At 34.9% G+C, this 21475-nt stretch overlaps 1 protein-coding gene across 1 annotated transcript; it reads right to left on the bottom strand.

Moving 5' to 3' along the window:
* Positions 1–201: 201 nt before the first annotated feature.
* Positions 202–12737, bottom strand: LOC137921732 (uncharacterized). The gene is made up of 2 exons (XM_068764546.1): positions 12654–12737; positions 202–1023 (listed from the first exon to the last, which is right to left on the bottom strand). Exons 1-2 carry the CDS (start codon positions 12735–12737, stop codon positions 202–204), a joined length of 906 nt encoding a protein of 301 aa, XP_068620647.1.
* Between the last annotated feature and the right edge of the window lie 8738 nt (positions 12738–21475).

The raw sequence follows: 21475 nt of genomic DNA, 5'->3' as shown, positions 1-21475 counted from the left end.
GCACTAAGTTGTAAAAACCGTAAGTGTGAATAATTGAGCCATTCGCTGCACACAACTCGAAATTTGTTTTTGAGGGATATTGTTTTAAATATTTACGGGGAAACACACACAAGTCACTTCCTGTATCGACTAGTAACTGTAGTTTAGTTCGTTTATCCGTGACGAATAGGCGACCGGTAGTCGAGCAGTCGTCGGCCGCCATCACCGACTGCCTTTTGCGTTTCCCGTAAAATCGCAGGGCTTGACACACTTATTTGCTGAGTCCGCGAACTTGCTATGGTACCAACAGATTGGGAACTTTCTATAGTTTGAGTGAGACCTAGTGGATGATGCTGATGAACGACCTCGACGTTTTGAGAAATTCCGATTTTTTGACTTTGACCGCGACATACGGTCGACTTTTTCCGTCAATGCTTGTATTTGTCGGGTCAATGCGGCTATCTCACTAGATCCACCAGAAGACGTACCCGAAATTCCTGCAACCTGAGAGGTCGGTGACACCGCATCTAGTACCTGATCTGCGAGCTCGGCGACTTCATCCAGCGTCATTTTGGCCTGAGACGCGATGATGGGCTGCACACTGCTAGGCAGACGACTGGCCCAGAGGGTTCTGAGCAGATCATCCGGTACACCAGAACCGGCCAGGCTCTTTAACCGACGCAGGAACTGTGATGGCTTGCTGTCACCTAGCTCTTCATGGTGAAGCAATTGCTGTACCTGTCGCTCCCGAGACGCAGACAACCGCTTGATGAGTTCATTTTTCAGGGTTTCGTATTTGTTCGTCGCGGCCGGGCCCTCAACAATATCTTCGACGATTTCCGCATACTGCGGTTCCAGCTGTGAGACTGCATGATGATACTTTGTTGCATCGGACGTTATGTTAGCTAAAACAAACTGGCTCTCCAACGTCGCAAACCACAGTTTTGGCTTTGCCGCGTAGAACGGCGGTACCTTTACCGCGACGCGATTCAGCACGTGTTCATCCGATCCTTTGTTCTCGTTCTCCTCATTCGCCACTTTGTTCTAAAGGTGGTCACCACTAAAGCATGCGTGCGTGGGTACGTAGCAAGCTTTTTAGAATAATAGAAGGTGCGAGGGCAGAATGGGAAAACTTATACTAAAACCAACGTATTTTTGCGAGAAAGTTGAGGGGCAAACTGACATGCGCTCCGCGTCAAAATCATACCGAGACTGGATTCCGCGCCGGCGCAGCCGCTGCACTGCGTGAGCGGGGGTTGCGCGGGCGCGGCGGGCCGTGACCTACATAGCCGGCTGGCAAGCAAATGTCGCAGCTAGACTGCTAAAATAAATGTTGCGTACAATGTCAGTTTGACCCTAGAATATTTATTTATTGAATACATATAAACAATTACAAGTAGATATAATTTAAATTAATTTAGGTCTTTAGGTTTATGTAAATAAAATCTTTTTTATTAAAATAAATGTAAATAAAAATTTTGACAAATAACAATTTAAATAAAGTGACTAGTGTTAGTGAGATCACTACACACATATATATATATAGCTCTTTATAGCTATATATACATATATATATATATATATAGCTCTTTATAGCTATATATATATATATATATACGCAGTCTCGCTTTCGGCCGGACCTCACCTGATTAGGACCTTTGTATTACTCCAAATTCAACCGAAGTTAAGAACTATGTTGAACCATATTGTATATATATTTATTTACATTAATACAAGGAAAGTTTACAGGTAATAAAGCCTGTTTAACGCTTAATGTACTTGACTGAATGTTAATGATAATTTTTTGTTACATTTTTGAGTTAAATATGTTTTTAATCTTTCTCCTTTCATTCTTCACAATTTGTTTAATTTATTCGTTTCTTCTCTCACACATCACCTTTTTCATTCATCTTCAATCCTGCTAACATTTGGTTTTTAATTGCTTCTTTTACTTTTCATTTTTTTTTCCTTTACCAATAAATTTAAATTTTCTAAATTTATCTTGCATTCGGGATTTAATCGACCGTTTATCCTTATTCTTTAGTTTTATTTCTTTTAATGATGTACCGCACAACCTGTTTGCAATATTTGAAAAATGCAAAGCGACATATATCGCCAACACTTTCTTCGTCTACTCTTTTACTTCAATTTCTTTCATTCAGATCTAGACAGATCTTACAGATGTTACTATAAGCAAACTATTTTTACAGATGATTTACAAGTTTAATTAATGCTATACTAGTGCTCATCTTGCAATAATTAAAAAAAAAGTTCATACAAATGGAGACATTTATCCGTGTTTAACGGATCAAGATTCCTCTGCGTTCGTTTAACACAAAACATGAAATCGCACTCACGATGCAACTGTAATAATGTACTTGTAATTCAAATAAAAAGCGAACGAATTGATTTATATGAGACATTTATATAAAGATTAAATAATAGTTCAGGATAATCAAATTTATTATATTGAATCAGAAGTGTCGGTTGATATTTTTGACATATATAAAGTACCATTGGTGAACAAAGAGGAAAGCCGCCGGATCTTTCTGGATTACTGTCCAAAGTTTATAGGGAAATAAATCGAAAATAATGAAACAAAATAATTGTTTAATGGAATCAGGCGTTATTTTGCGGAAGTCCATCCTAAGTAAAAAAAGGTCCAATACATAGCTACTTCAAAATAATTATTTAATGGAATCAGGCGTTATTTTGCGGAAGTCCATCCTAAGTAAGAAAAAGACCAAAATATAGCTACTTTCGCACATGCAGTCGTCTCTCTGTGTTTGGCAATAATCGGTGTAACATAACTCCTGAAGATGCCCCATGGAGGGGAGAAACAGGTGTTGAGTGATTTAACGGTTGTAGTTGTGTAATTCGCATTGTTTGCCGCATGCGCATTTATCAGCGGGCTGGCGGGCGGTGCACTTTATTGCACGACTACGACTGCATGTGCGGAAATGGCTAAATGTTGGTCCTTTTCTTACAAAATAATTGTACGAAAAGAAAAAGGAGATAAATTGTAAATCATGACCAAAAAATTATTTGATAAAAATATGATGTAGATATAAAATATAAATAATAAAAGAAAAAAAAGAAAAGAATTGTAAAATGCCAAATAAATATTAGAAAACAAAATAAATATTGTAAAGTAGCCGTTCGCGATGAAAAATAAAGGAATGAATTAGAATGAGAGGTAATGTGAAGTAAAAAATTATAATGAGTGAAAGATATTAAGATCGATATAAGAAGAATGAGAAAATAAAAAGAACGCAGAAAAACGTATGAGAAGCCATCGAAAATGAAGGTCACATAAAAAGAAATTGTCGCATCGATGATCGTAGTGTGAACAGTGGTAGCACAGCATTAAATAACTGTGTTTTGCGATCATATGTCGCGTGTTCAATTCCCAGGATACAATACTATATAATTACACACTTTTTAAACGGTTTTATTTAGTTCGACCCGTACGGAATTTCTTTATTTATTTGGATCAAAATTAGAAATTGAAATTTAAGCACCTTCCCGCTGTCGGATTGATCTGAAATTTGGTACACACATTTAATTTAGATGACAATACAATATAATAAAATCAATAACATTATAAATCTAAGATGGCCGCCGATACAAAATGGCGGATTACATATTTTTCCTTAACCCCCTCAAAATGAGTATCAAATAAAAGGGCTACACTAGTATAACACGATGATTATGTCAAAATTCGAGATGGACGCCGTTCCAATGTGGCGGACTATGTACATATTTTTCCACAACCACCACAATATGGTAATCAAAAAACCGTTTAACTTAAAAGTTTTTTAAATGTATTTATTGTTAATATGGACAGCAAAATCATCTGCGTAACATAATACGACACTATCATCGCCAACCCGCTTACCAAGCGTGGCGATTATAACATATCCCCCATAGATATCTTTAGTCGAGTTCTGTGCCTCACAGTGGAAATATATGAGGCTACAATTTATGTCTTCGTCACCATTGTTGTTATTTCAGCCGTGGAATGTTCATTACTTGACATAAGCTTACAGATTTCCAATAGAGCCTGTTGCAAGCGACCTGTATCTAGAATGATCCTCTGCCCTTCTCGATCCAGGGTTTCAACTCCAGATCCTCAAGCTTCCAGCGATCATCGGTTGTCATAGCGTTTTTCTTTATTTAAATTAAAAAAATAAACAATATCGTGAATACATTGCTTCATAAGTGAGTCAGATTATTAGAATTTTTGAGAACATTCTAGAAAATTCCTTCCGTTAAAAATCGAGTTCGATGCGATATAAATATTTCCTTCACTGAACCTAACGCAAATGACTTTTAATATGAGATAATCGTATAACATCAAAGAATTTTCATAAAGCTAAGTGCTTCTCTCAATATTGGAAATGGCGTTCCGCACACCTGAGGGGATTACTTCGTAGTCGATTAGTTTCGACTTATGTCACAAAAATTTTTCAATACAACCTCAAATCTTTGCTTATATGAATAATTTTGCTAATCTCTCTTATTTGCTTTACTTTATAAATTTAAAATGCGTTGACTATCACATGTTGACACTGAAATAAATACATTTAAAAAACTTTTAAGTTAAACCGTTTTTTGATACCCATGTTGTGGTGGTTGTGGAAAAATATGTACCTAGTCCGCCATATTGGAACGGCGTCCATCTTGAATTTAAATTTTTGACATAATCATCGTGTTTTACTAGTGTAGCCCTTTCATTTGATACCCATATTGAGGGGATTAAGGAAAAATACGTAATCCGCCATTTTGTATCGGCGGCCATCTTAGATTTATAATGTTATTGATTTTATTATATTGTATTGTCATCTAAATTAAATATGTGTATCAAATTTCAGATCAATTTGACAGTGGGAAGGTGCTTAAATTTCAATTTCTAATTTTGACCCAAATAAACAAATTCCGTACGGGTCGAACTAAATAAAACCGTTTAAATACTTTTATAGTGATAAAGTAATAGTTGGTTTTGTTTGCTCATGTTCCACCTACAATTATATATTTATTGTTTCTTCTAGAGCTTAAATTAAATACTAATTTCCTGCGTGTATCTTATAACGCACTCCAACTCTGTTTGAATATATTTACCTTATGTTATTACATGTAACGAAAGTAACCGATATAGCCCAGATTTGCAAGATAAATTAGCAGTGTGCAAATCATATAGCAAACAGATGGCCGCTGGGATCTTAAAAACAATACAAGCGCATTCGTTTAACTGTATGAAGAAGACATGAATGAAGAATGAAGTGAATTATAAGAAAACAAAGTAAATAGTACCATGGGAGATATTAAACCCGTACGACATGAAACAAACGATTGTTATGTAAGTTAAGAGAGAGATTGACTTTGTCATGTAAATGTTACAAGTTGAAAATGCTTTGTTTAATAATACAACGTAATAGCAAAAGTTAGTTTCAAATTCAACTTCTAATTAAAACTGCATTTACAGGCCTCGACCCATTTTCTATTCAGGATTGTAATGCTTTTGCCTCATAATGCGCACACTGAAGGGCGAATTAATATTTAACTTTACTTTTTATAAATGTAAAATGGAATTTTACCATTGCTCCTTAACCGATCCTCAAACTTTAGTAATAAAAATGCATGTAATATTTTACAGGAACTATCGATTAAAATTCTCATAAACAGGATGATTTGTCGTAGATATAAAAGGTGAATGGTGAACTCACTTTAAAAAAATCATTGGTTTCAGAAATAATAAATAACTTTGTGATAATATAGTAAAAAAAATCGTATGCAAAATCATGTTAAGTACATCTGAAAGTTATTCTTTTGAATGCATAAATTGAATTATTGTGAGTACTGAAAGTCAAAACGAAGATGATGTATGCTCTTATATAAGCATGTATTTCTTATACACCTATCCCCCGATTTACACGGTACTTGTTTTACACGTTTTCGCTTTTACACGGTTTTCCAAATAAGTTTTTTTTTTGTTTTTATCGCACTCTACTAAATGCTACTGTGATTGAACACGTGTGCTGTGTACACATTTCACGAGGAATCCCGAGCTTATGTGCTGACTTGCTGCACACGCACACTGTGTCTGTATTTCTTCACATAAAATTAAAGTTTTATCTACGGAAAATTGTATTTGAGTGAAAGTTTCACAGTTTCAGAAAGATTTAATTTTCCATATTCGTAAATTACAAGTTAAGGATAATAAAACACCTTTGATATTATTTTTTGTTCTTCTTTTTAATGTATTGTAATTAAATAAAAAAAAAAACAGTGTTTCCGTAATATATTAAATATTTTAACTCGTCAACGCATTTTATTTTTATTTCTGTGTACACTTAAAAATATTGAAAAAAAAATCACAACTGTTAAATAGCAAAATTATGCATTTTCTGCAAGCTTTTCGATTTGCACAGTTTTGACTTGAAAATTTTTAATTTTCGATTTACACGTTTTTCTCAGGAACGTATCTACCGTGTAAATCGGGGGATAGGTGTACTTGTACTGTTTTGTGTTATTCTGATCAAATATTTATATGTTATTGCATTACACATATTACATTGCATGGAATTAAAGTTCGACTTCATGTTTAAGTGTAAAATCGCAAGCGAATCGTAAAATTAGTTCGTTCACGTTGTTTAATACTAATAAATTGTGATCAGGTATAATCCGAATGGCTGCAAGTAATCTGCCCGCACCGGCTGTGGCTATAGGCGAGTCTATTATTGCGTGGATTATAATGGGCATTAATTTTAATATAGCCGTAATAACGACTGCGTTCTCATCTAACTATGATATGTGAGAATTTATTAACGCACGTGATATATATTCGTACGAAAGGAATTTTCTAGAATATAAAATGACACAGGAATTTACTAAAATCAGCAATTTCAGCGCTTTCATCCTAAGATTATACGAACATGACTTAGTAGTTGGTAGCTGAAGATAGAGTATTTATTTTGTAATAATGTCAACAGTGGTCAAAATCTTGAAATGAAATTTCTGGAACAGCAATCCATAGCGGCATTCAATGATTTGAATAGATAAGATTTTGGAATTTGCACCGTGCAATTATAATTTTAACTTTAATATAACCTTCTTCTTCCTGTGGCGTTACAAAACTTTATAAGCCTTCACCTTTTCTACAATTCTCTTTCATCTCCCTCTATCCTTTGTCGTTCTTTGATGTCTTTCTTTCGATAATCCAATGATATTCTTCTAACATTCTTGCCACTTCTTTTAGGGTCTTTTCTGTTACAGGGTCCACTTCGAGATGATTATAATAGCCCTGGTATTGGTTATTCTTCCTAAACATTCTGAATATCTGAGACCTTGTGAATTTCAGAACCTGATAATCGTATCGTTGTGAATCATACCATTCAGCCAGTGATTTATTTATTTATTTATTGGAATCAGGCGTTAATTTGCGGTAGTCCATTCTAAGTAAGAAAAAGACCAATATTTAGCCACTTCCGCACATGCAGTGGTAGTCGTGCAAGAAAGTGCACCGCCCGCCAGCCCGCTGATAAATACGCATGCGGCAAACAATGCGAATTACACAACTACCACCGTTAAATCACTCATCGCGTGTTTCACCCCTCCACGGGGCATCTTCAGGAGTTATGTTACACCGATTAGTGCCAAACACAGAATCCTTAATATATATATATGTCCTTAGATTTATATATACACGCTACACGCCGGTATCTTGTCATAGCGACCCGAAAATCATTTCCAAGATTTTTCTCTCGAATTCCTAATTTAAAAATGTTAATATAACAAACTAATTTTTTAATGTATTAGCAGTTATAATAACGACTATATTCATATCTATTATATGTGTGTTTGTTCAGGATTACATAATATATATATATATATTAATATGGATGGAAATTTTTATATACACCGCGGTAACCAGTGACAGAAATAGATGAAATTTTGAGACACGTATCCTGAATTCCTAGAGAAATTAAGAATATTTATAAACTAGATATAATCATTTCAAACAAAGAAACCTCCTCCTTTGACTCTTCCGTAGATTCCTCATAAAACCTGTTGGGATATATACAAATCTGGAACTACTATCGTAGTGTGTAAATTTTAATACTGGAGTTGGATATTCATCGCACCTATGATATGTGCATGTATATGTAACAGGAATTTATTTAAATAAAAATTATGAGAAAGTATTCTTAATTTTTTTTTACTTTAGTCATAAATAAAACTCTTATTCAAAGAGAAAAAAATATAGGAAGTGTGAATTAATTTTTATATACAGTTATTTATATATACAGTTATACTTTTTATTTTAGTCCTTTCTTTTGTTTCTACCTATAAACTTCTACACCACTTCTTATCAGAATTTTGATAGGGAGGCGACACTTTCCTCTTCTATTTTTCTACCTATTTTTAGCTCTAGATCAAGGTGGAGTTCTCCAAATACATGATTGCCGACGTACATTTGCATTCCCTGCAGTTTAGACTTTGTCATTTATGTAGCTTTTTGTTATTTCTTTCCATTGTGTAGTTATTTCTGTCTATCTCTTCTCTTCCCTTGTTTTCTACTTTGATATCCAGAATACTTCTTTCCATAGTTCTTTGACAAGACATGATTTTATTTAAATTTTGTTCATGTAAGCATCCACGTTTGATATACATATGTTAGGCAAGGAGTTAGACATATATTCAATGTGTTTTATTTAATTTCAGACACCTTTTTTAATGTTTAAAACTATAGTGATAGAGTAGATATAGAAATATGCTTTGTCAATATAAAATTGGATATTGTAGGTAAATTAACTCGGAAGAGAAAAGAATTCAAAAGTAAAGAGAGAGAAAATAACTCTACGATGTTTAATGCCTAAAGTCGATAAAGAAAAAATGTTTGAGTATAGCTCACACGTGCTTTTCACAGCTTTGTAAATTGAATGAATCCATAATTTTTATTTTAATAAATATTTATATAAAAAATACTAAATCTAGGATGTATTCAAGCGATACGAAATACAGTTTCTGTATTCTACGAATATATTGTTTGAGAAATGGAGGTCGCACGAACAGAATACGACCTGTGACCTATGCAGGAGAAATAGTCAGTGGCCGCAGTGTAACTTCGTCAGCTTGCCTTACCCGGGAATATTGTACAAGCTGCATCGCAAATGAAATGTTACAGTGGTAGTGCAATAAATATGAATGCTATTTCTCATACGAACTAGGTTGCAATTTGAAATATACCTCTACAAGATTCTTAGAGATTAAAATAATCTGTCTTAATTGTTACATAGGTACAGATTGTCCGGTGGCAGAAGTATTATTTTAATTTTTTTTTTCAAAATAAATAATAACCAAAACGATAAAAGAAACATTTTTTTAGCTTTATTATTCATGCAGGTAGAAATAAATTGTAATAATCGAGAGAATAACGCGTTCGAAGTTTAAATAATTTGAAGAATTGCGAGTCGACAGTTTTGTTTGTACAATATTCGAAAGATACGTGATGCTCTGTGAAGATTTAAATGTGTACCAGATAGGTAACCAATCAATAGTTTTTATTATTCTTATAGAAGATCCATGTATTGCTTCCACTTTACAATATCATGAATGTGCAAATTGGTTAATAGATTCTCTAACCACCTAAACCTATCGCAGTTTTCATGGTAGAAGGTGAAACCCTAATTCAGAGTTCCCCAAACTTTTTTGTGTCGTAGACCCCTTGCCATGTTTTCCCGTGTTGGGTAGACCCCCTACTTACCTGATATTGATTTCCTGTAAATTTCTAACAGTAGCGAAGTTTAGTGTTGAAAACTTAAAGTAAAAACACCTGTTAATTTATACATTTATTAATTGAATTTAAATTAAAACTACTCAAAATAAAATTTTGTATCTGTTGTGTAAAATATACGTAACATATTAATAATTTTTTACTTCATAGGTACTTTTATAAATAATGTAAATGTTTTGATATTATAAGATAGTATGATGTAAGTAAATAGGTACTATCAGTGTATGTGTTGAGATCCACTATCGTGGACCCCCATTTTCATTTCATGGACTTCCAAATTTTTTTTCGCTGACGTAGACCCCTTGCAGGTTGTCATAGACCCCTAGGGGTCGATATAGACCGTTCTGGGAATCACTGCTCTAATTGAATTTCGTAGTAAATGTTGTAACTAAAGGTTACCCGGATGTTGTATCAGCCTATCGCGTACTCCGGAAGGTCCAGCTGGACTCGTTTTTGGTCCAGACGTTCACCAGATACAGGAGATTCTACTGATACTTGTACAAGTTCAAGCTCCAAAAGAGTTTGTCGTGCATCTGTGACTCGGAGGTATACCAGACCGTGGTGCCCATTGCTGGCTGTTCTGTATTTGGAAAACTCCTCTTTGATTCCGAGGTTAAGTGGGGAAGAGGAACGCATAAGGCATCATCGTTTCCCTCATGAGCGATGTCAAAAGTTGTCCTATATTTCTAAAATTCTCCCAAAAAGAAGTATATAAAAGAAAAGAATAAAACTCAGAAGTAATTAAAAAAAGGTTCGGGCAAGATGCCAAGCTAGTCATAAATAAATCAATATAGGTTTAATAAATAAGAAAAGATAATAAAATAGCTGTAATTGTGTAAAAATGAAACTAGAAATAAAAGTTGTAGCAAATATTAAAATGAAAATAATTGAGTCAAAACTGTGGTCTAAGAACGAAGACGAGGGAAGAAATGTAGTGCAATGAAGATGATTTGAATGTAAAAAAAGATAGAGATTATGAAGAATGAAAGGAGAGTGGGAAATAAAATTTAAAATAAAATATTTACCTGATTTGTAACGTATCTGTTCCACATATGGCAAGGGAGCAAAGTAGGGGGCCACTGTAAAACATCTAAAAGTCATATCTAACAAAAATCCAACGCTTCGATTTTTAAAAAGACTCTGAAATGTTTTTTTTTTTATAGTCAATGCAGATGTATTTGCGAGCAAAAAGTCACGATGCAATTTAAAAGTAAGAAAGTTCTATTTCCTGAGATTTTTTTAATTTATTGCGCCATCGCAATCTACCCTCGAGCCACTCTGCGGATGGCAGCCTTTTATCTGAACAAAATGGCCGTGAATTGAATAGATAAATAGGAAATTCAACGAAGATCTCTTCCTTTATACTTCAATTTATAATCTAGTTAGTTTACACCAATTACATTCAGATTTGATCAGAAATTCGCTCCCTAGATTCCTAAAATAGTTCTTTTTTTAAATTTTTATCTTAACCATATGAAAATATTTTTAAAGCGCCCTAAAGCAACTGATCACAACGGTTCGGCAAATGAAGATGCCGTGGGTATACCACACTGTGTGCATATCAGATGGCCAGGAACCTGCAGGCTTTATATTGGTGACCAAGTACCAGCAAACGTAATATATGATGTTTACCCACGGGAGGATATATAAGTTCATTGAGGTTGTAGATGTTGACTGTTGCTTCTAACCTTCTGAGTATAATATACATTCTATACAGATCAGTGTATGTTTGAAACCCTCGCTTCATCATTATTATTTAAACCATAAGATGTCCACTACTGGTCATAGGCAGAATACAAATTGGGCTCTTCCGGAATTCTTCTCATGGTGATTACTTCGAATGGTCATAAGTGTGTTGTCGCTGATTACTTAAGGATTCATGAGCCTCATTGGAAAGCTCAATGTCATCTAAGAGCAATGGAGAGGATTATTCTTGGATTTTCACTGCGAGATCGAATCAGAATTAAGATCCGCAGTTATCTGAAGTGGCAGTAAGGAGATATCGCTTGTGCGATCCATGACCGTTGAAGTCGATAGGTTTTGGAGTGGAGTCCATGAGTCGGTAGACGTAACATGGATATGCTCCCACAAGGTGGCCAGACGACATAGCTAAGGTTACAGGAAGTTGCAGGATGCAGATAGCGCAGGATCGGCCATTGAGTCGATCGTAAGAAAAGGACCAATATTTAGCCACTTCCACACATGCAGTGGTCACCCCTCCACGGGGCATCTTCAGGAGTTATGTTACACCGATTAGTGCTAACGAATTGTCATAAGTGTGTTGCCGATGATGACTTAAGGATCGACGAACCTCATTGGAAAGCTCAATGTCGTCTAAGAGCAATGGAGAGGATTATTCTTGGATTTTCACTGCGAGATGGAATCAGAATTAAGATCCGCAGTTATCTGAAGTGGCAGTGAGTGGGAGATATCGCTTGTGCGACCCATGACCGTTGGAGTCGATAGGTTCTGGAGTGAAGCTCATGAGTCGGTAGACGTAACATGGATAGGCTCCCACAAGTTGGACAGGCGAGATAGCTAAGGTTGCAGGAAGTTGCAGGATGCAGGTAGCGCAGGAACCGCCATTGAGTCGATTGTAAGATAGGAACCAATATTTAGCCACTTCCGCACATGCACTGGTCAACATTCCACGGGGCATCTTCAGGAGTTATGTTACACCGATTAGTGCTAACGAATTGTCATAAGAGTGTTGCCGTTGATGACTGAGGGATCGTCGTCGAGAGCAGTTGAGAGGGCTATGTTTGGAGTTTTAGAAATAAGATCCGCAGAAGAAAGATCACTGATATAGCTCGAAGAATAATTCGTGTGAATTGGCAGTGGGCGGTGTAAATTGCTTTCTCGAGTGGCGGTCGCGAACCGGTGGACACGGCGTGGGTGGACCGGATGTCCACTGCTGGACATAGGCAGAATCCAAATTGGGCTCTTCTGGAATTCTTCTCATGGTAATTACTTCGAATTGTCATAAGTGTGTTGCCGCTGATAACTTAGGGATCGTCGTCGAGAGCAGTTGAGAGGGCTATGTTTGGAGTTTTAGAAATAGGACCCGCAGAAGAAAGATCACTGATATAGCTCGAAGGATAATTCGTGTGAAGTGGCAATGGGTGGTGTACATTGCTTTCTCGAGTGGCGGTCGCGAACCGGTAGACACGGCGTGGGTAAACCGGATGTCCACTGCTGGACATGGACAGAATCAAATTGGGCTTTTCTGGAATTCTTCTCATGGTGATTACTTCGAATTGTCATAAGTGTGTTGCCGCTGATGACTTAGGGATCGTCATCGAGAGCAGTTGAGGCAGCTACTGTTGGAGTTTTAGAAATAAGATCCGCAGAAGAAAGATCACTGATATAGCTCGAAGAATAATTCGTGTGAATTGGCAGTGGGCGGTGTACATTGCTTTCTCGAGTGGCGGTCGCGAACTTGAACACGGCGTGGGTAGACCAGTGGTAAGTGGACCGACGAGAGATAATCGTGGGAAGTCGCCGGATACGGCAGCACAGGGCCCGTAATTGTAGTGTTTTTTGGGGGTGGCCCGTATTTTGCAGTGGTTGGTGGTGGATAGAAAATGTGAGAATAAAGTAAAGATTAGAAATAAAATTGTACCTAGCCATCTAAAAGTAAAAAAGATGAGGAAAGGAAAGCGATGAAAGCAAGAAGTAATGAAAGAACAAAAAAAAATTGGCAAGATATTGTGAAGGATAAAAGGAAAGAATAAAAGAAATTGAGAAGAATGAAAGTGAGTGTAGAGTAAAGATAAAACCCTGAAAAAAATTATTTGTAAATAAAGTCCCTGTCCCAAACAAAATAGGGGTGCGAAAGGCTCCCAATAGCCAGGGGAAATAAAAAAAAAGTAGTTGTCCAGCGGCTGAAAGGAAGAATCATAAGTGAATAATTCATAATTTATGTGTGTTGTTCTATTGCACTGTTAAGTCTCGATTTCCAGTTCTACATAAAAGGTTTATCACATTTTAAGCTGAAAAATAAGAATGAGATGATGATATTGCATATCAAATTTGATATAAATTCTTTTTGTTGGAGCAAAAGTGTTTACAATTTTTTTTTTCTTCTATAATGTTACAATATAATCTGCTGTAAGGTTTTTGAGATGTTCCTCCCCAAGTTACAAGTTGACAAGCAGAAATTAGATGCTGATTTTGTACTTCAAACTTCTTGGCAGTGAAAACAAAGACATAAGTTACAAAGGCTTATTTACGTTACTTTGTCAACTTTTGGGTGTGCAAATATTTTATAGTGTATCAAGAATAAGTAGTACACGCATATATTTGAAAAATGCGACATTTTTTTGAAAAACATACTATTTCTTATCCCGCGAATAATACAGTAACCCCGAAAACTAAACATGTAAAAATAATTAATAAATTACGCATTAATAAATAAATATACACTCTCTCTCTCCTTCTTCAATTTCTTTTACTGTTCCGACTTCTAAGTTCTGTTCTTCTGTACGTTTTCGTTCTCAGTTTATATGATCGAGTTATAACCGGTAACCGAAGTAAGTTTATTTTCAACTAAATTTGTGAATTTATCTAAAAGGAACTCGTCGAATGCGGTTTTAGTATAACGCAGATGTTAATAAATTACAGTCGAGCGGGTAATGTATGAAGTTTGATAATAAACGTCTTGTATTATTTCCAACGACCAGTTTCGTCCCTGCGGGTTATAATCTGTCGACGAGTTTCATCGAGTTGTAAATCTTCGTGCGTGTTCGGGAATCTTCGGGAATTTACGATCACATAATTTTTACATAAAAAATATTATTCATATAAACATGACATTATAGTACCGTGATTTGGTAAATGTGTGTATGCAATAAAACAAAAGATATATTTTAGAGTATTAATCATATTTAATATTAATAATATTAATACCGCGTGTGAAAAATGTGTCCGATTGTTACAGCGCCATCTAGGGAACAGTGAGTGTATTAGAGATGGATTACATACATAAAATTAATTAAAACATACAACAGTACATCGGATTAAATGCCTAAAAAGCATTCTCTACCAGTCAAACCCGAGTGGTGCTGAGAGAATCAGTAGGCTAGTGTGTAAATACAAAGACAGTCTGCAAGTTCTTTTTTTATGGCCTTGTTTTTGAGACCTCTCGTTTAACAACTTTCATAGGTTGACAGGGTTTTTAATAAATTTTTTTAATGGCCTTATTTTGAGAACTCTCGTTCAACAACTTTCAAGGGTTGACAGAGTCTTTATTTGCGTTATAATTTTCATAATTTTAATTAATTTGATTACGTAACTTTCGTTCTTCTCAATTTCTTTCATTCATTCATCTAATTTCCTTCACACCATCTTTCATTCCTTTCCATACATCGCTTCTCTTCTTTCACCTTCCTCAAGGAATTCGACAGTTTTCTGCGCGCTATTTGTCCCACAATCACTTCAACCAGCCAATCCGCTGAATTATGTCGGTTACTTTCGTTTTTCTACGTATTTTCTCATTCTTAATTCGACTTCGTTTATATATATATATATATATATATAATATTTTTTAAATGGCCCCCGCTAATGGGGGCCTCTCGTACCCCTAACTTTTGGGATCAGGGACTTTATTGTTCAATAAGTTTTTCAGTCTTTTCTTTATTTATCACTCTCTTTCACGCGTCACAATATCTTTCATTCTTTACTTTTGTCCTTCATAATTTCTTTCGTTTTGCTCCTTTATACCTTCTTTCTTTCCTCGCCTTTCTTCCATCATCTTCTTACTCTAAGGCTAGGTACATTTTATTTTTATTCTTTAATTTTATCTTACATTTATTTTATCTTTATTTACACATTTATTTTACTTTCTTAACGTATATATATATAATGATTATGCGGTAATATGTACATTCTTTTTGAACGTTCAGCGCATTGTGAACTATTCTGTATTGTGAGTTTATTTAGGATTCTTTTGGATAAAAAATTGAACGACGAAAAATCTGCGAGTAGGACAAATTAATAAAAGATTATTAAAAACCCAATATTTTCTCGAGGTAAATAATCATCCATAGAGGGCTTTTTATATTATTATTTTAGTCACGATCTCAACGCAGTGTTAGTAGAACCTTCTCGGGTAACCGCGCGCCCAAAATCGCAATAATTAACAAAACATATACGGCCGAAGAGATAATAGACTGCCGGTAATTATAAATAGATTAGCGGTTACGCCTAGGTTAAGCCCAGCTGTGTTTAATGTTTCTCTAGAACAATGAGAATGTAATATCTGTAAACGTGAACATTTTAAATTCTAAAACTTTTTCCATAATGTTTATATTTATTTACATTCGTTTTTGCTAATTATTTATCACTCTGAAGTTGTAAATTATCATCATTATCATTTCCATTGCTGTACAAAGCCGGAAACTCCACCAAATAGCCGGTTTAAAGCGGTCAATATCTATCGTCTTTGGGTGATCTTACACTCGTATCACGCTGTCCAGTATTGGGCGCACAACCCACCAGGATTGCCAGATTCAGTTGCAGGAAAGGATAAAGGATCATAACCGCGCTAGTTAATCAAGAAGGACGCCGTTATTCTGGAGTACTTACCCCGTACCCCTTAGTACCCCATGGAGGGTTGAAACACGTATCGAGTGAATTAACGGTGGTAGTTGTGTAATTCGCATTGTTTACCGCATGCGCATTTATCAGCGGGCTGGCGGGCGATGCACTTCATTGCACGACTACTGCTGCATAGCGGAAGTAGCTATATATTAGTACCTTTTTAGTTTTTCTTACTTAGGATGGACTTCCGCGAAGTAACGCCTGAATTTATTAGATAGCTAAATGCACGTCGCTCGCGCCACGACACTAATACCTTTCGATTGCTATTTCTCTGTATATAACTGTTTGGCTCGACTAATAAAACTTGTATATCATTTGTTAGAGAACTTTAGCTTCATTACAAGTTGAAAAAACACGTTAGGAAACTGTCTCTATATACATATTTAAATACATTTAAAAAACTTTTAAGTTAAACGGTTTTTTAATACCCATATTGTGATGGTTGTGGAAAAATATGTACCTAGTCCGCCATATTTGAACGACGTCCATCTCGAATTTTAAATTTTGATATATTCATCGTATTTTACTAGTGTAGCCCTTTCATTTGATACCCATATTGAGGGGGTTAAGGAAAAATACGTAATCCGCCATTTTGTTTTGGCGGCCATCTTAGATTTATAATGATATTGATTTTTTGATCCAAATAAATTCCGTACGGGTCGAACTAAATAAAACCGTTTAAAAACAGGTTCTGGTACAACACTGCCGTTACACGCACCTCACTATTTTAGAGAAACAAAACTGACAGATGTCACATCCATTCACCTCTCAACTTGTAGGCAGCCATCTTGTTAAATAAAACTATATAATCTAGTCACAACTCAAACTAAATGAATGTAATAATATAACAGAGTATAAAATAAATTAGAGGAAAAAATAAAAAAGTGTAGAAAATTAAGTAATGTACAAAATACACTGAATAAATTAGAATATGGAATTATATTTAATTAGCAATATTGTAAAAAAAATTGAGATGAGAGTGAGGTGAGATATTGATGGAGTAAAAGAACAATAAAGTATGAAAGAAATTGTGAAAGAAGCCTGAAGAAAAGAGAAAATATTAAATTCAATGAAGAAGAGAATTAAACATAAGAAATAAGGGAAAAATTTATAATTGAAAAACTAAAGAAAAATGTATTTGTGTAACTTTTTAATGTGTATTCTTAATTTAACTGTAGATTATGAAAATAGATATATTATTTTATAATCAAGTAGTAATATCACATACATGGTATGTAAAAAGTATATATTTTTAAAAGGTAAATAAGTATAATTTGTGATGAAAATATATGAAATGGTTAGAATCATATAGTAATGTTAGTAATGGTGTTACTAAACATACGGTTTTTTACCTGAAAGATGTCGATTTCTACATAGCTAGGAATACCCATACTATAGACAGGCCCAGCTAAGCTCGTATACGCGATTAGCTAGCGGATGTGAGTTATATCCTTGCGTATCTGATCTTCTTTCTATAAACGCGTTTAGCGAGTTTAAATGATTTACCAACCGAGCACGTTGGAGGAAGTCAGCCTAGAGTGATAGGAGAAGATATATTGACATATGTAACAAGAGTATTTACAATTTACACGAACTTAACAAAACCGCAGTGAACACATTATTGATGGCGTAGAATTCAAATCGGCGTCCGAATTCGAATTCGTATGTCATGATTTCGAATTCAAATCGGTGTTCGAAACCTGAATTCGGGCGTAATGACTTAGAATTAAAATCAGCGTTCTAATTTTAATTCGTACGTAATGATTTAGAATTCCAATCGGCGTTCGAGTTTGAATTCGTACGTCATAATTTCGAATTCAAATCGGTGTTCGAACCTGAATTCGGGCATAATGATTTAGAATTAAAATCGGCGTTCGAATCTGAATTCGGACGTCATAATTTTGAATTAAAATCAATGTTCGAAACCTGAATTCGGACGTAATGACTTAGAATTAAAATCGGCGTTCAAATTTGAATTCGTACGCCATGATATCGAATACAAATCGGCATTCAAGTTTGATTTCGGACGTCATGATTTCGATTTCAAATCGGCGTTCGAATCTGAATTCGGACCTCATGATTTCGATTTCAAATCGGCGTTCGAATCTGAATTCGGACCTCATGATTTCGAATAAATATCAATGTTCGAAACCTGAATTCGGGCGTAATGACTTAGAATTAAAATCGGCGTTCAAATTTGAATACTTACTTACGTCATGATTTCGAATTAAAATCGGCGTTCGAGTTTGAATTCATACGTCATGATTAAGAATTCCGATAGGCGTTTTAATTTGTATTCGTACGCCATGATTTCGAATTCAAATAGGCGTTCGAGTTTGAATTCGTACGTCATGATTAGGAATTCCAATCGGCATTTGAATTTGTATTCGTACGCCATGATTTCGAATTCAAATCGACGTTCGAATTTGAAGTCGAAAGCACGAGAATGATTTAAAAGAAAAGTATTGCAGCAATACGGAGCGTGTACTCTACTCACTTAACCTTTAACTGTGGACGCGCGGTCTCACAGACCGCTTGCAGTTTGTAATTTTTGTGTTTACCCCTTTCCCCTTGCACCCCGCGTTTAATGCTCTCAGTAGCTTTAGTTTTAGCGCCGAAACGTATGATGAGATGAGTGGTTGTGTCGGAGGCCTCAAATTAGCTGAGTTATTTTACTTTATACTTAAACCGCGGTCTGTCGGACCGCACGTCCATGTTTCCTGCGTAAATAATATAAAAGGTGACTTTGTTTAATTTGATTGTTTTATGTTATTTTCATTCAAAATGTCAATGAATATTGAACGAGAAGATGGCCTATGCTTATTTTATATCGCATTCTTGATTTGTGTGGTATAAATGCTCATATACTATACAATGAGCATCAGAGCAAAAAAATAGAAAGAGGAGTGTTCCTAAAAAATAGCACGATCTTTAGTCGTTCCGCATATGCAAAAACGAGCAATAAAATCAAATGAATTGAAAATGCCAATAGTTAATATAATAATATAATATAATATAATAATAGACAATACAAAAGTTTTAGGGGCAGATATGCTCCTAAATGAACCCCCCAGCCAGGAGAGTGATTCATTAAAGGGAAAAACATGTCGTCTTTGTCCACCAAAACTAAAGAGAAAGTCAAATTACATTTGTATAAGTTGTATGCAAGTCATATGTTTACAGTGTTCCAAACCCTTGTGCAAGGACTGCCAATAATTTTATACAAATTGGACCAATGTCAAAAATTTTGTATTTTAATTTGAGAAGACTTTTATTCCTTTTTATATTAGATTATACCCTAGATTTATAGCTTTGATTGTTATTTTTTCTAAAAAGTTTAAATCATTTAAGTTTTTCGTCCTAAAATTGATCTCAGGTAAATGTATGCCAAAAAGTACCTTAATTTGTTAGTATGTTTTATTTTATTTACAAATAAAGAAAGATTGATTAAAGGACTCGAAATTATTTAATTTCAATATATCTAAAATACAGTAAATACATAACTGTACAAATAAAATTAAAATTTACGTAATATTTGGACTTCAGAACATAGCGGTCCGAGAGACCGCGCGTCCATGGTAGTGTGACAAAAAAATGACGTCCATAGTTAAAGGTTAATTTACACTTAAGTAAGAATACATAATGGGTTTACTACCTATTACACAACACTGGACTAGACACATATAGACACTCTTTCCACGGATCAGCAGGTGGCAATTTCAGAGTTTTGATAATCATTGTTTCGTCCGCTGAGTGATTTTCGTTATTGAATCACGACCCATTTCACACTACTACGACACATATCAATTATACTGACTTAATTACTCTTATATTTGATGATTGTTTATTTTTGTTATATTCTGTTTTCGTTTTGATATTTTTTTGTTTGTTTTTATGTGTAATTGCGTGTTTAGTTTTGTAATAAATGTTTGGTATATTTTACTAAAAATCTTGTGTAAATATGCTTTTTAACATAACAACATAAACTTTATTTCGTCTTACTAATTTAAAACAACCAGGGTTTCAAGCTTGACGTGATCTATGAGTCCACAGAAAATTCAGAGGGATTTTTATGGTGATAACTTTTATAATATAACTAACAAAGTAAACCAATTAATTCAGAGGTTCCATTTTTACTTAAAAAATACACTATATTATTTTTACAACTATCCTTTTAATGTATTTTTAATTATATTACATGATAATGTTACAAAGCATAAGTTACAAAACACTCTAAACAATAAACACGGAACCTTAGCATCAAGGAGCGCCGTAAACAAGCGCAAACTTGTAGTTATTTATATATTTCTGTGTACGGTTCTCGGAAATTCTAACCGAGTACAATCGCGTACTTACTAGAAACTTCTTCGTGGTATAGGTGTAATCCCCATGTCGTAAGCTCAGTGTTTTTTTTTTTCGAGTAATAAGATTAAGATCTACGATCAGGGATACAAAGTGACTATTTGGTAAGTTATTTGGATAGTGATTTCTTGTGCGTAATTTGGACTAAGCGAAAGTATAATTGGTGTTAAAGAAGGATGACCGTCTGATTTGTGAATAAAGGACTCCTTATATACCGGAGGTGATACGTAACAATGTTTTACATAAATAGGTTACATAGTAGTGTACTGTATGGTACACACTGTATGTGCCTAAAGCGAGTGGAGTGCAGATTAAAAAGTAAATTTATAATCTGTGTAAAACTTAATATCTTTAAGAGCGGATAACTAATTTTAATGGAATTTTTTAATGGAATCAGGCGTTACCTTGCGGAAGTCCATCTTAAGTAAAAAAAAGACCAATATTTAGCCACTTCCGCACATGCAGTGGTAGTCGTGCAACAAAGTGCACCGCCCGCCAGCGCCAATGCCACTCTATGTTTGGCACTAATCGGTGTAACATTACTCCTGAAGATGCTCCGTGGAGTGGTGAAACACGTGTTGAGTGATTTGACGATGGCAGTTGTGTGATTCGCATTGTTTGCTCTGCATACGCATTTATCGGGCTAGCGGGCGGTGCATTTTGTTGCACGACTACCACTGCATGTGCGGAAGTGGCTAAATATTGGTCCTTTTCTTACTTAATTACATTTAACATAAT

This window comes from Battus philenor, unplaced genomic scaffold (assembly GCF_028537555.1).
Source record: "Battus philenor isolate CCGP_79_NKW_IND1 unplaced genomic scaffold, ilBatPhil1.0.hap1 SCAF_19, whole genome shotgun sequence".
NCBI classification, from domain to species: domain Eukaryota; kingdom Metazoa; phylum Arthropoda; class Insecta; order Lepidoptera; family Papilionidae; genus Battus; species Battus philenor.
This window is presented reverse-complemented; position numbering and strand designations above follow the sequence as displayed.